At 33.2% G+C, this 16,469-nt stretch overlaps 1 protein-coding gene across 1 annotated transcript in view; it reads left to right on the top strand.

The window, feature by feature from the left end:
- The window catches only part of COL24A1 (collagen type XXIV alpha 1 chain), a 358,042-nt gene that overhangs the window by 90,230 nt on the left and 251,343 nt on the right, over nucleotides 1–16,469 (top strand). Inside the window, exons 9-12 of the mRNA XM_081817091.1 lie at nucleotides 527–580; nucleotides 2,195–2,239; nucleotides 8,411–8,464; nucleotides 11,343–11,387. Coding sequence (XP_081673217.1) covers nucleotides 527–580; nucleotides 2,195–2,239; nucleotides 8,411–8,464; nucleotides 11,343–11,387 — 198 coding nt within the window. The remainder of the gene's footprint in view (nucleotides 1–526; nucleotides 581–2,194; nucleotides 2,240–8,410; nucleotides 8,465–11,342; nucleotides 11,388–16,469) is intronic.

Here is a 16,469-nt window from a genome sequence, read left to right as displayed (position 1 = left end):
GTCATGATAAAGGTACTTACCACTTAATATCCATTTCTTAGTCAGACTTGCTGTAAGAATGAGTTTACTTTAGGAAGGCAGAAGAGGTTTGTTCTGAGGTTCACTGCCCCTTTTAGTCTTCTGGGCCTCATGCTTAGACATTTAAGGAGAGTTGTGAGATGATTGAGATAAGAAGGAATTCAATGTAAAAAGATACTGGTTATTAGGAAATGTATCAACTCCTTTTCTAGAATAAGTGTCTTCTTTATGTAGTGCTGGATTTTCCATCCTAGATTTATCATTATGAATAGTCTGTGTCTCATTTAAGGCCCCTAATCTGACAGTTTTATTTTTTTATTTAATAATTTTGGCTCATTTTTATTTCAAATAGGTGATTTCAGTCAGATAAACAATGTGCAGGACCCTTAGTACTTTTATGGGGGAAAATTTCTTTATAAACTTGGGTATTATAATTGTGCCAAATTTGTTTCCTTGGGCTTCTTTTGATTTTGTTGTATTGTTTTATTTATTTTATTTTTTATTTCAGGGAATTCTAGGATTCACTGGTAATATTGGTTCACGTGGTTACCCTGGCAGGCAGGTGAGGTAACTATATTTACATTTCTCCTTTTATGTTCCTTTTCATTAATGCATTGTATGTTCTGATTTTCAGAGTTAGTGTTCAAATAATAATTGGTTTATTTCTATTAAATAATGAATTACTCATGGCAAAATAATTTCAAAATTAAAACTGTAAAAATCTTTAAAAATGTTACTGTAGAAAGTTTTGTTTAAAATAGGAGTAGGGTTTTTAAACATGTGTGAGGTGATACAGTGGAAACTTCAAAATTAAAATGCCCAAGGGTCAGGGCGCCTGGGTGGCTCAGTCGGTTAAGCGGCTGCCTTCGGCTCAGGTCATGATCCCAGGATCCTGGGATCGAGTCCCACATCGGACTCCTTGCTCGGCAGGGAGCCTGCTTCTCCCTCTGCCTGCCTCTCCCCCTGCTTGTGTTCTGTCTCTCTGACAAATAAATAAATAAAATCTTTAAAAAAATAAAATAAAATAAAATAAAATGCCCAAGGGTCTAATTAGATTTTAAAACAATCCTGCCACTGATTTTACAATACTGCCACTCACTATAATGAAGTAATGGTAAAAGTTAAGACTGTATAACAAGCGTTATTTATTTTTTTTAAAGATTTATTTATTTATTTGAGAGAGCGAGAATGAGAGAGCGAGCACATGAGAGGGGGGAGGGTTAGAGGGAGAAGCAGGCTCCTCGCCGAGCAGGGAGCCCGATGCGGGACTCGATCCAGGGACTCCAGGATCATGACCTGAGCCGAAGGCAGTCGCTTAACCAACTGAGCCACCCAGGCGCCCCACAAGCGTTATTTTTTAATAGAGTTATAAAAACTTGAGACACAGTTTGGCAGTGCCATGCATACCACTACCGAATAATTTTATCTGAAATGAATTCAAGTCTTTTTATACAGTTTTGAAAATGCATTCTAAACATTTTATATTTATTTTCCTCTCACTTACAACTTTATTTCATACAGACTAATAATAGAACAAATTTTCTTCCCAAGGTTTTCATGAATTGAAGACTTACTCTTGAAATTAATTATTCATTTAGCATACTAGAAAGCTATAGTTATAATATCTTTTTTATTCCCAAGAATGAGGGAAATGAAAATGCCAAAAAGTAATCTATAGTTAACAAAATTCCAATTTTAGGCCTTTAAAAATACATGGAGAGTATTGTATATTAGAGTCTTACCACCAAGTGATGATTTGTGGTCCGAAACATATATAAATACTCAAGCATATGGACATTGATCTGAAGTTAAAAATGTATTGGTTTTAAATTATGGGAATGTATTTTAGATAAGTTAATTAGAAGTGTTTTAAAAGAACACAGTTTTCCAATGAGAAATAATTTAATTAAAATTTATTTTTTCTGTATCTTATAATGTGTGTTAATTTACCTTGTTTAGGTATCTAAAATATATTTTTGTATAGATTATATATAGTAACTCTTTTGGTTCTGAAATTCTAAAACTCCTTGAACATATATAGTCTTCATTAAGTATATCTAGTTCTGAATTTTATACTTGTGAAAATGATACCTCTTTATATGACCATTTTATTTTATTTATCAACAATGCTTTCAAAATACTGTAGTACGATAATGATGTCTTTTGTTCACACTAGGGTTTAGCTGGACCAGAAGGTAATCCAGGTCCTAAAGGTGTACGAGTAAGTAAACATTTTCATCATTTTGTAAGCATGCTTGCATAAAAATCGAATGAAGTATATAAAATAGGTATCAGTTTCATACTTCCGTAGGAACTTTGAATGTAATGCCAGTTTAGCCTGAAAAGAAGTACATTTGTTTAATAGATGCTTTCACTGTTAATGGCCACAGAAAGCAGCCTTATAGTAGTAGGTTTTACCTCATTCTTTTCTATTATTTTCTGGCTCCTAGCATAATGTCTGGTATGTTAGAATGGACTCTATCAACATTTGTAGTATAATTTATATATGAACATATACAGACCTAAGAAATCATGATAAAAAATACGAAGAGGCAAAAAAATTTCATATTCATTTCAAGGCTGAGATAATATGATATAAAAACTATCTGCAGTAAAAAAAATATCTGCAAAGAAGGAAATAAGCTTATTATATCAAGAGTATACCATTGCACTTCAAACCACTAAAGAGTTTAGTCACTTTTAATCATTAAGGAAGTGAAAAAAATTACTGTGATATCTTATGTAGTGTGCTACAAATTAAAATCAAATCTAGTCTAGGAAAAATTAGAAAAAGTAAACTGGAATTTTTGTTTTTAAAATTTACTTTTAAAAGCAAGTTATTTTCCAGAATCTACGTCTATGCCTTATATTATCTAAAATACCTTTTTGAGGGGCACCTGGGTGGCTCAGTCACTTAAGAATCCGACTCTTGATTTCGGCTCAGGTCATGATCTCAGGGTGGTGAGATGGAGCCCCATGTCAAGCTCCATGCTGGGTATGGAGCCTGCTTAAGATTCTCTCTCTTCCTCTCCCTCTGCCCCATCCCTCTCTCTCTCTCTCTTAAAAAATATAACTAAATAAAAAATAAAATACCTTTTTCAAATAAAGCATAAAGTATTTAAACAGTATGTGCTATAATGATGCTTTAAATTTAAAATTTCTAAATAATACTTTCATACGTTTTTTTCTTCTTTTATTTTGCTATCAATCCTGTGAAGTAATTTTACAGATGAGAAAATAGCAAGCTAAGGAATTTGCACAAGTTGGCAAAGTCCTAGCTGGCCAAAGAACCAAAGTCTTCTCATATTTAGCTATGTACTCTTTCCTCTATCCTATACTGTCTCTACCCTTATATTAAGTGAAAATATAATGGAGAAAGGTCATGTATTTTTTTATTAGAAACTATACCAAAAGCACATATTGACTTGGATCTGGGAAGTAGAGAATAGTGGTCAAGAACTGTCTGAGCTTAACATTCTTAAACCATAGTGTCTAGCATATAGAATGCATTTTCTATGCAGACTTTATCATTTTATTGGAATTCGGGAGTCTTTTCTGTGCATGAACTCAAAACTCCAAGACATGTTATTTGGTACCATGTAGTTTTCTCTTACTGTATTTTCTCATCTTGCTTCAGTGATTCCCAAAACCTTTCTAAGTTCTTCTTTATACCACTATATTATACATCCTTTTGTTGCTTTTTTCTTCACTTGTATGGAAACTGTTGTCTGTGTTGTAACCCTTTTTAAGTTACAGCTTTAGGTTTCAACAGCCAGCTTTATAAAAGCATTTTAAAAAATAACAAATATGGGGCACCTGGGTGGCTCAGTTGTTAAGCGTCTGCCTTCCACTCAGGTCATGATCCCAGGGTCCTGGGATCAAGCCCCGCTTCGGGCTCCCTGCTCAGCGGGAAGCCTGCTTCTCCCTCTCCCACTTCCCCTTCTTGTGTTCCCTCTCTCGCTGTGTCTCTCTCTGTCAAATAAATAAATAAAAAAATCTTTAAATAAATAAATAAATAAATAAAAAATAGCAAATATAATTTATTTTCTGATTGATTTAATTGATTTGATTCTTTAATTTTCCAGCTATCTGTAGCTGGTGATTCTGAAAATATATATAGCATGTCATCATAATCCTAAATGTTTTGATATCAGGAATGTTTTTGGATGCTTCATTTTACAAGAAACTTTTCACATCCTCCACACGCTTGGCTTTTAAGCAAACAAATTATATATGCTTTACTTACTAAAGTTAAGTAGAAGGAAACTAATGGAACTTTGTTTAATTTTCTCTTTTTAAAAAAATTTTCTCTTTTTAAAAAATTTTTGCTTGTTCATACAAACTGTAGAACATAGGGAATTTTAAAAGTGTTTTTCCTTGTCAAAGAAAAATGCTGCTCTTACTATGGCAACACCCAACTAGCTTTCACTCTCAAAGATTAAGTCCCTCCCAAGGTTGTTATTCCAGGCAAAACAGAAATGATTCCTGAGATATTTACTTTAAAAAATTGTAACGTCTACATAACATAAACATTTCCATTTTATCCATTTTTAAGAGTATAGTTTAGTGGTCTTAGTTTGGGCTGCTATGATAGAAATACTACGGACTGGGTGGTTTAAATGACAAACATTTGTATCTCGCAGTTCTGGAATCTAAGAAATTCAAGATCAAGGCACCAGCAGATCAAGTACCTGGTGACGGCCTACTTCATGGGCTGTAGACAGTTGCCTTCTCACTGTATCTTCACGTGGCTGAGATAGCAGTCACCTCTGATCGCATTCATGAGGGCTCACCCTCATGACCTAATGACTTCCCAAAGGGCCCACCTCAGAATACCACCACACTGGGGACTACACTTCAACATATGAATTCAGTCCATATCAGGAGGCATGAAGTGCATTCACATTGTTGTGCAGCTGTCACCACCATCTACCTTCAGAACTTACCCAGACTGAAACTCCATACCCTTTAAATAGTAACTCCTGGGCGCCTGGGTGGCTCAGTTGGTTAGGCGACTGCCTTCGGCTCAGGTCATGATCCTGGAGTCCCGGGATCGAGTCCCGCATCGGGCTCCCTGCTCGGCGGGGAGTCTGCTTCTCCCTCTGACCCTCCTCCCTCTCATGCTCTCTGTCTCTCATTCTCTCTCACACAAATAAATAAATAAAATCTTTAAAAAAAAAAATAAATAAAATAAATAAATAAATAGTAACTCCTCATTCTCGCTTCCTCCCAACTTCAGGCAACCATTCTACTTTCTGTCTCTATAAATCTGACTACTGTAGGTACCCATAAAGTGGGATCATGGATGTGGGATCATACAATATCTATCCTTTTGTGACTGGCTTATTTCTCTTAGCCTGATTGTCTTCAGGGTTTGTCCATGTTGTAACGTGTGTCAGAATTTCCTTCCCTTTTAAGGCTGAATAATATTCCATTGTATGTATATACCATATTTTGTTTATCCATTCATGTGTTAAACATTTGGGGTGCTTCTACCTTTTGGCTATTGTGAATAATGCCATTCTGCTTCTACAAATGACATTTACTTTTAAAAAAATCTGAATTCTTTCTTAATGTATATTGTTATGGAAGCATCCACTCTGAAGTCATGCATTCTCTGATTAAAGTAACCTTTATAGAATTGAGTCAAAATGGCCTCCTGTACCTCTCCTTCAAATTCTCTTATACTTGGGCTTTTCTCTGTATCTGTAAAATGATTCTGCTTTTCCTACCTCCATTTCAGCCTCTCTCTGGTTTGGTGATAATTTTTCTTTCTGTTTTCTCCTCAGAGCTCTAGTTACCTGTAAGGCTTCCAACATACCTGTCCTACAAACCTTATCTCTTTATGAGCTCTTTCTGTGAGTCTCATATCTCCAATTCCCTGGTAAGAGAATTACATTTGAATGCCTCATCAACACCATAGACTCAAAATGAGTAAGAAAACACCCTCTTTCTACCAAATAGCATTCCTATTCGTTTTCTATATTTCTACCAGTGGTTATCATTTGCTTATCAGTCCAACTACAAACCTTAGAGTCATCTTTTGCCTCAGTCTTTAGAGACAGTTACAAAGACTTGTTGATCCACTATAAACCTAGTGAATTTTATAGACTAAAAATTTGATTGTATCAAAGCTATGCCTAAATATTTTTTTAATGGCTCACAGTATAAATTCCAAACTTTCCATCATTACATACAAGACTTTTCTTGATGTGGCCACTGCTACCCTTTCCAACCTCACCGCTTGCCTATCATGCATAGAGAACTATTTGCAATTCTGTGTAAATGCCATGTCATGTCATTCCTATTGATTGAATGAATGATAGTACATTGTTAGCTTTGCTCAAATGTTGCCTCCTCTGTGAAGCTTTCCTAAATAATACCTCTGGGTGATGTTGGTCATTCTGCCTCCAAATTTCTGTTGTATTTTGTATTTATCACATCATATATCACATAATCATATTATAAATATCATATGAAATTATAATTATTTATTTGTATGACCTTCTTTTCTAAAAAACTATGAACTTATTGAGGGCACTGACTTTCATATTCATCTTTTAATTACAGTTCCTGGCATATGATGGGCACTTTTTTTCTCAATATGCAAAACTATTTGACCTAATGTTTATACATATGTATTTATTTAAAAAATAAACATTTATTGGGGCACCTGGGGTGCTGAGTTGGCTAAGCATCTGACTCAATCTGAGCTCAGGTCTTCATTTCAAAGTCATGAGTTCAAGCCCTGTGTTGGGCTCCACAGTGGGTGTGGAGCCTACTTAAAAAACAAAACAAACAAAAAAACCCATTTATCGTGATGATGTGTAAGTCAGTTGAACCTTCTTGGCAGTGTTGCATTGGCAGTTTGAATTGGGATATCCTGGACCAAGGCTGTTTTGGTAACTTTCTCTGGATTTGCTCACAGTTTTTCTTTTACACATGTGAATGGATTTTCTTTATTTTTTAAATTTAAATTCAATTAATTAACATTTAGTGTATTATTAGTTTTGGAGGTAGAGTTCAGTGATTCATCAGTCTTATATAATGCCCCGTGCCCATTACATCACGTGCCCTCCTTAATGTCCATCACCCAGTTACCCTATTCCCCCACCCACCTCCCCTCCAGCAACCCTCAGTTTGTTTCCTATGATTAAGAGTCTCTTGTGGTTTGTCTCCCTCTCTGATTTCATTTTGTTTTATTTTTCTCTGCCTTCCGCTATGATCCCGTTTTATTTCTTAAATTCCATATATGAGTGAGATCATATGATAATTGTCTTTCTCTGATTGACTTATTTTGCTTAGCATAATACCCTTTAGTTCCATCCACATCGTTGCAAATGGCAAGATTTTTTATTTTATTTTATTTTTTTTATGGTATTCCACATGGTGGGCACTTAAGTAATGTTTTTTGAATCAATGATCCAGGCTCATATTACTTCAAATTTGGACCATTGAAAGAGCCTTCTAACAGGTTTTCCTATATTCATTGTTTCTTATCTCATATGTATTCTATATCCTGTCAATAGATTAATGTTTTAGAAATACAACCTAACCTCAGGGCACTACTACAATCCCGTAAAGGCAGTAGCTTCCAGTTGTCTAAAATATAAAGTCTAAAATTCTTAGCTTGAAATTTAAAGGTCTCCTTAATCTAGTCTCCAAACTATCATACACTTTATCTTTTAAATTGATGAAGAGATTTTTATTTGCCACAGAGATATAACTAAAGTATGTTAGGATAAAGTACATTGCATTGTTATTTATATGTACCCCTTATTGTCAGACCAGTTGGAATCTTCTTTAGGATACAATGGATCTTTGCTCTTCTCCAAAGCATCTTACAGGTATAATGTTATCCGTTACTATTTACAGACACTTCCTGAAGTTCTTTGTTTCCACTTCCTATAATTCTTCTGCTTGGAGTTTCCTTTCTCCATCCTCTGTTTGTCAGGATTTTATCTACTCTGTATGCCTATCTCAAGTGCCAGTCTCTTTTGAAGTGTTTTTTTATTGCCTTTACCTTCTGCCACATTGGAATGAATCTCTTCTTCCTCTGTACTAAGTATTTTTGGTACTTCCATTTTGCCTTACATTTTAGTTAATTATATATTTTCTTCCCACTATAAAATTCAACAAAGAAAAGGATTTGGTCTTGATTTTCATTGGTCACTGTGTCTTAAGTTATGTTCCCTACTTTTTTTTTTTTTTTAATGAAAAGATTGATCTGTAACTTCTGGAAGGAGGTGATAAAGCAAGGGCACGAAGTTATTTATTCTGTTATGCCTTAGAGTTTCATATTATTATGAACAAATTTATGATCTCTATTTGGAATTACTTGCAGGGTAAGTATTCACATGAAATAATATAAAGATTATTTGCTTACTCTAAGGGTTTTATTGGCTCTCCTGGAGAAGTGGGACAACTGGGACCTGAAGGAGAAAGAGTAAGTCCATTTCCTTCAAATATTATTTCTAAAGTGATATGCTTATAATAGTACAACAGAGTTTATAAGCTCACATATCAGGCAGGTAATCTTATGGAGTGAAGCAAGCCGGCTTTAAGAAAAATCACCTACCAGAAATATAATTAGACTCTCTGGAATTTTACTGAATTTTGTTTTAAGGAAGTAAGGTGATACAAATATATATGGTTAGCTATTTTAAATTCAATTTTTAAAAAACACAAGTTGAAATATTAAACTGTCTAATTATGAAAATTGTATTTTATAATTCATTAATCTTTAAGCATAAGCTCTTGACAGGTCTTATATTTTATAGTATAACACAGTAAATAATTAAGCCTCAGAAGATATATTTTTTGTTTAATAATGGAAGATAGCTGTTCATAAATGTAGGTATGAGACAGATACCTACTGTGAATAAAGGAAGGTACTTGTGAATAAAGATAGAATCTTTGCAAATGGTTGTTGTCTTAAAACAGTTAATCAAGATAGGTACAGAGTTCTGGCATTCCAACTCCATCATGTCTAGTTGTCAGTGTTGTATGCAGTTCATTGGTTTCTATTTGTATTCTTTCATTTTACTGTCAGTATTCATTGAAAAAATAGAACTGAACAATATTAGGTTTGAAAATAGAGAATCATATTCAGAATTTAGCATTCAATACTATTATTATAGGTGTGCTATTCAAGCCAGAGTTTTCATTTCTAGAAACTGGTTTTTGCAAGTGAAAGTAAACCTGATTATTCTTTGCTGGATGAATTTTTCAAATATATAGTTTGAGTGAATTATATCACATTTTCCTGTAATCACTTGTGAATTTCCTGACAGAGGAGAAATATTCAGAGTTTAAATGTGCTGCAGTGATAATCAAAATGTCCAGTCTTCTTTGTTGAGATGAGGTGAAGATTTTCCCTTGGTGAATATACAAGTCATTTCTTTCACTTGCAGAAATATCTTCAGTGTGATCCCACAACTAAGCTACTTAATTGCCATGTGATACAGCAGATTTATAGATCATGTTTCCAGTCTATTCATGCAAAGAATTGAACTGCTTCTCATTGACCAAAGGAGTATATACAGTTTACATTGTTGTTACTCTGCTGCTCATGATATGATACTTCCCTGACCTTATTTCTAGTTAGTAATGTAATAAATAAAGCAAAATTATATATTCTTGCAAAATGATATCAACTTGAATTTAAGGATCCCATCACTGACCAACATTAGGCACACTGCCTGTAATCATGCTCACTAGTTTTGACCAGTCTGTGTGAAAATATTAACACCTGTCTCAAATCATAAATATAAGACAATTTTGTGATATTATGACTATCATGGATAACATGTCCTAATATTATTTGGCTACTTCAAATTTTTCATTAAAACTATGAATAATAAAAAAACTATGAATAATATAGCTAACTGGGTGTTGTTATAATGTTATAAACTGTGTATGTGTAGAGAAGAGAGTAAAGAAGAAGAGTAGAGAAGAGCAGACAAAAAGAGTATATAATGCTAATCATTCCTGAAAACAAATAGAAAAATTCCTTCCTGGGAGTCAGTAATGTACATCTGTGTATATATATCTATATGACAAAGTGCTTATATAATTTTGTCTGTATTATCCTTGGGTTTCCTGCAGAGATTTTGTAGAGCTACTGAAGTTATAAAAAATAATTACCTTATTTTTTGAAAAAATGGTTGGCTATATTATGTAAAAATATATAAAGTCTTAATGAAATGAGTCCTATTGCTCACCCATACTCTTTTGATAAGACATTAGATAAGTATTTATCAAACACTGTTGAACTGAAAGTGGATGGATTACTTCAATTAATGATATCTTCTAACTTATCTGTATGTACTATAAATCCCAAGCTACATAGTTCTGGCAGATATCTTAGTCTCTAAGGCTTCTAAGTGATTCTAAGTCTCAACATGATTATATCAGTGAGGATATTTTGGACTGTCAGTAACAGAAAACCCCAACTCAAACTGGCTTAAAAATGAGGAAATTTTTAATAAAGATGGTAATGATAATAGCAAACAGTTTACTGAATGGTTATATATATGCAAGGCATTATGCAAATACTTTATATGAATTAACTCCTTTAATGCTCACAAAACCCAGTAAGATAGGTACTATTATTATTATTCTCACTGTAGATGAAAAAATTTGAGGCATACAGAGAGAAAGACTTATCTAAGACTATATACAGGTAATAAGAGCAGAGCTAGGATTTGAACACATGTTCGGCTCCAGTGCTTGCATGTTTACGTATTATGCCCTACTGCTTCCTATATGACCAGAAATCTATAGGTTAGGTGGGAGCTAGGCACAATATGATCTTGAGCACGGTGATATCATCTTTCTGCTTTGCCTTGCCTAATGTTGGCTTTACACTAAGGCAGGTTTCCCATACAGTTGCCGAATTGCCAGTGCAAGAGCTAACTGTGCTTTCGTTTATGTCCAGCCAGAGAGATAGGGAGACAGAGATGAGGTGATTGTCCCTTAGGTTTTGGAAAAGTAAGACCTTCCTGTTTATCTGGTTGTGCCAGCTTTGGTTGTATGCCTACCTCTGGACAGATAACTATGGGGAATGTCAGGATCCCATTTTAAAGTACAGATAGGATACATTCCAGAATAAAATCAAGATGCTGTTATGAAGAAGAAAAGGAGACACTTCAGTTAAATTAATATATTGAAGCTTTCCTGAATGTCATACCAGCTTAAAGAACAATTCATTTTTCTCTTCGTCATACTTCATTAATTGATGTTTGAGAAAAAAAAAGATCTGTAATATCTAACTCATTCATTTTTTTCAACAAATATTTATTTTTGACTTTTATATATTCTAGGGTGTTCCTGGGATCCGGGGAAAGAGGGGTCTTAAGGGAAGACAGGTAATTCAACTTTTGTCTTTTGAGGTTCAGTTCTGAGAAATATAATCTGATTATGTGCATATTTCTCACCTATACAAATATAAATGTAGTTTGTTCTTGTTGCCTACAATTTATCTCATTCAACAGAATTTAATTTTTGCTACCTTAACAGTCTATCAAATAATACCTGAGATTGTGAAGGAAATCTTAGATTAAAAAATAATGAAATTTAATGCTCCTAACCCATTTAACAGACCAGTGTAAAGGACCTTTATCTCTATGACAAGGAACTAAAATGTCAGAGAAAATACATGAACATTTAAAACACTAATGATAGCACTATTCACCCTCATGTTTTACTGGTTTTAAAAATGCCTGCTTCAGATATTAGCTCAAAAATTAGTTCACTACAGCTTCTTATATTTTCAGATTTAAGAAAATCAAGGAAAGTGAATTTTGCCAGATAATATAATAATTTCAGAGATGGGTAGAAATTTTGACATCAACCCATGCCCCCATCATTTAACAAATGAGAAAACTGTGGTTCAGGGAAGCATCCCCCCCTGTTATCCTGGCTGAGTTAGTAAAGCTACCTAGCCACCTCCTTGTCCCTTGTGTTGTGTTTACTGCTACCCACAGGTCTTTATTAGGGTAGCACTTTTTGTGCTGCACTGTGTTTTCTTTTTTTCTTTTTTTTAAGATTTTATTTATTTATTTGACAGAGAGAGACACAGCAAGAGAGGGAACATAAGCAGGGGGAGTGGGAGAGGGAGAAGCAGGCTTCCCGCCGAGCAGGGAGCCCGATGTGGGACTCAATCCCAGAATCCTGGGATCAGGACCTGAGCTGAAGGCAGACGCTTAACGACTGAGCCACCCAGGCACCCCTTTGTTTTCTAATCTATAAGGAAGGAAATTGGGTTTTTCATAACAGCTTTTCTAAAATGTTGGTGTATGTAAATAAAACCTTGATGATAACTGTAAAAGATTACAAACCTTACCAGAATATTCATGTCCTTTTAAAGCATTTTATTCTTGTGCTTTGCAGTATTTCTTGAAGGTAGATTAGAATAGGTATTAATATCACTGTTACATAGTTGAGGAGAATGAGGCTCAGTGATGTTTAGAGATTTGCTCTGAATTCCATGGGTAATGGTGGTAAAATCAAGAATTGATCTCAGCTCCTCTGCATATAAATCCAGGATCCTTTTCCTTACTCCCTCAGTATTTCTGCTCTCTGTGACTCACACTGCTTACAATTGCATGATTCATGTTTTCATGACAGTTGGCCAAAATGTGATAAAATTATTTTAAAGTTTTACTTTAAAAATTTCAGTTTATTAAGATAAGTTTACCACACTATCAAGAAATTAAAAATAAGCCAACCATTTTGTTTTCTTACATTTATATTCAGCTTTAAAGCTAATCTTCTAGCATTTCTAACCACAGAAACTGCCACCATCACCACCTGCATTTTTAATTCTTATGCACTCTGATAAATATTTTGCATGCCATCTCATTTGATTACACTTCTTATACTGCAAAATGTTATGTAACTTCTTTTTGTTTAAGCCCTCATTCACACACCCCAATAGAATAGCTCTCTAATTATCATGTTCAAATATCTAATTTAAATATGCAGATGTGGGCTGTCTCAAAATTGACAGTAGGTGAAATTTATCTTCTTTACTCTTGTCTTCTCCATTCTTCGTCTTTATTTTTTTCCATCCTCCTCCTATCAAAGTATGACATCAGTAAAAGAATAATAAAGTTATTTATGGTATTATATAAATTATTTCTAATGCTTCAACTGTTACCTTACCCATTAGTAATTATATTTTAAGTGTAGTTTAAGACAAAATAAATAAGCTACAATGGTGGAATTTTAGGGATTGTTGAAAAAATAGAGCATTTTCCCAAAGCCCCTGTGATATATCACTTACATAGCTACCAGCTTCATTTAGCAATATGGCTGGTTTTATATAGATATTAACTTTATCTTGGAAATGTATAGGTGATTTCCAGTTTCCTGCTCCATCATGAACTCAAATTATCCATGGAAATTTATAGATAACTTCTGGTTTTTTGCTCCCTAGAGAATTATAAAATTATCCAACAGATGTTATTGCATTCAAAAGAGGAGTTCAAGAAAACTGTGGAAAAAATAATGGATAGAATGATTACTGGGTTGATTACTCTGTTCTTTACATTACAAAATTTGTAAAGTTTTATTACTTTAAAAACATATGCCCTTCTCACAGACTTAGATCCTTGGGAAGATTATATTTGAAAAACATATGTACCTCATTTTTCCTAAATAGTGTTTATAGTAGAAAATCTGTCTGGTGCTATAATATGTCATGTATGTTATATGTACTTTTGTTTTTACCACAAAATGATTTGGCCATGTTTATGAGGAAATCACAGTACTTAAAGTAAGATACAGTTACAGCCACAAGTCAAATTATGCCAAGGCTGACCTCAGACACTGTTCTAGAATAGTATCTTATGTATAAATGCTCCCCTATGTTCTGTTTATTATAAGTAAAATCATCTTCAAATAGCTTTGGCATTAAGTAAGGGCAAACCATATTAGCATGGGATATTATGCATTATGGGACACTTGTATTTCAATTTAGATGATTAAAATTCCATGAGAAGAATGGTTACTTATTACTGTTTTAATAACAGTAAAAGGAAAATATCTTTTGATGAGTTATCCACTCTCTGATGTAGAAAATATTAGGTGTGTGGAATACAAATTTGGCCATTTTTTTCTTGGCAATTTATTAAATTATGTATAGTATTTGTTATTATATATGAAGTAGATATTCAAATACAGAGGCAGAACTAAAGCATTTCAGCCTACCATAAAGAAGAGGACAAAACCTATAATATCTGAAAGAATATAACAGAAACCATGGAAATACTGAAATCTAAAAGTACTTGTATCTAAGAAACTTTTGGCTATACATATGTCAAAGACTGTTACTTCCAATTTTCAGCTGACTTCAGAGATATTTAGAAGTGTGGATTCATGCTTTATTAGGGTACTGCTATGTGGATTCCATGCTATTTCATTTACTATCATTAGTATGAATGTTATTAGATATACTTTATTATAATCATCACTCCCCTTTAATTAATCTGATTATTCTTTCTGTGTGTTAAATTAGCTCATTTCCTCAAATTTTAGGTAGATAGAAGTATGCAGTCTTACAAACATAGAATATGATTCAGTTTGAAGTAATTTTTATAATGTAATTTGTAGAAAATTAATAATTCTTTTTAGATAACTTCTTAAGTTTTATCTAATATTTTACACAGGTTTTTAAAGTCTCTGAAATTAAGGCCAGAAGCTGGTAAAATAAACTACTTCACTTTCTGTATTATGTATGTATGAAACACTTTGACAGTCAAAATTGACATAGAAAACTTCAAAAATCCAAGTTCAGGCCTTTCTAAATATTAATCAAGATGAGCTATTGAGTCGGTTTCTAATCTGTGTACTAAAGCTGTGTGTTTGATATGAAGTTTACCAAAATATTAATATCTATGTCTCTCTCTTATATATATAGACATCATATGCTATGTACATATAGTGCAGAAACATGGAGGAGTAGTAAAAATCCTGTTCAAAATTGTTCAGTTCTGAAATTGTTGCTATCAATCATACACTCACACTGCTGGCCAAATCATCACTTATTTTCCTGAATAAACACTAAGTATGGAATTAAGTTGTTGTGAACCAGCCTCCTTAGTGATTTCTGTATTTTTTTTAATAAAATGATAGGCCTACAAGTAAGAGATATCTTCTCCTAAATAGTATAAATATTATATGAACTCTTTTGAAAATGGAAACATTTCAAAATAGCATATTATTTTGGTTGTTCAAGAGTTATTTAGTATTTAGTCTTATACTGCTATTTTTAAATTTAATGTTTGGGTTAAAAGTTATTTCATTTTAAATCTTACTTCCCAGAAACTTTTCCCCAAAATAAAACGTTGTATTTATTCAGTGTTTACGGATTGATTTGATATTTATAACACAATGTGTTTTTATTTTTTCAACCAGGAAAAGTAAGAAAACTGGTTTTATTGGAAACTTGGTATATTTTAGGATCAGAGTATATAAAAGTAGTTATATTAACAAATTTATTTGTTCTTTGGTCTTACATTGTTGGCATTTCAGAATTTTTTTCTTCCCTGTACTATAAGCTATTTTTGACTTCAAGATTTTAGGATAAGGTATTTACTAATTATCATTACAATTATTTTTAAAGACCTCATGTAGTCAGTTACATATTAGTAAATATTTATGTACTCATGCTTTTGGGCATTGAGATATTATAGTTCTTACCTCTTTATTTCCTCCCCTCTTTCACTCCCTACATATTATAATCGGATCAAAATCCTTACTGTCAGTTAATATTAGAGAAGAGACATGGGGCTCTAAGTGTTATTCGTCCATTCTTTTTGCTGTCTCTGGATAGCTTGAATTGATCTCAATTTCTTTCTCAAGAGATCTCTGATAAAAACAAGGTAGTAGACAATCTTTATTGGCCAGGACTCTTTTAAATACCATAGAACTACCATTCTATTTTATATGCTTTACTGTCTTTATTTGAAAAACTTCTTGGAACATATCTGATGAGCCAGATTCTTTAAAAGCATAAGTCATCCACTGATATATAATAGAAAAGAAGAATGCTATTAAAAAAAGAGAGAGAAGGCAGAGAGTGGTTTCATATATATTTGTTAACATCAGATTTTATACGTATTACCTAATTGTAAGCAGCTTTTTTTTAATGCAAAGTTTTCAAACTTCATTCTTGAGTGCCACAGTCAGGAAATTCTACAGTTGCTAAAAAAAAAAAAAAAAAAAAAAAAAAAAAAGCATTTTACATGGCTCCCAGGTTGATTTAATCAGTAGTCTCTTTGTTGTACTAAGTAGGTTATGCAAATTTATATGACTCCACAGATCTAAAATATTTATGCCAGAACTGACTTGTCGGGATTTAAGATAAAAATGAAATTGGAGCTGGAATTTACTCTCAACAACGCCTAGAAAATTGTTGTCAAAGTATAGAGGTTTTTTTTTTTTTT

The sequence above is a fragment of the Leptonychotes weddellii genome, chromosome 4, assembly GCF_054177405.1.
Source record: "Leptonychotes weddellii isolate Sample4059 chromosome 4, ASM5417740v2, whole genome shotgun sequence".
In the NCBI taxonomy this organism is placed as follows: domain Eukaryota; kingdom Metazoa; phylum Chordata; class Mammalia; order Carnivora; family Phocidae; genus Leptonychotes; species Leptonychotes weddellii.
The sequence above is the reverse complement of the archived record's forward strand: the minus strand, read 5'-3'. Positions and strand labels throughout refer to the sequence as shown.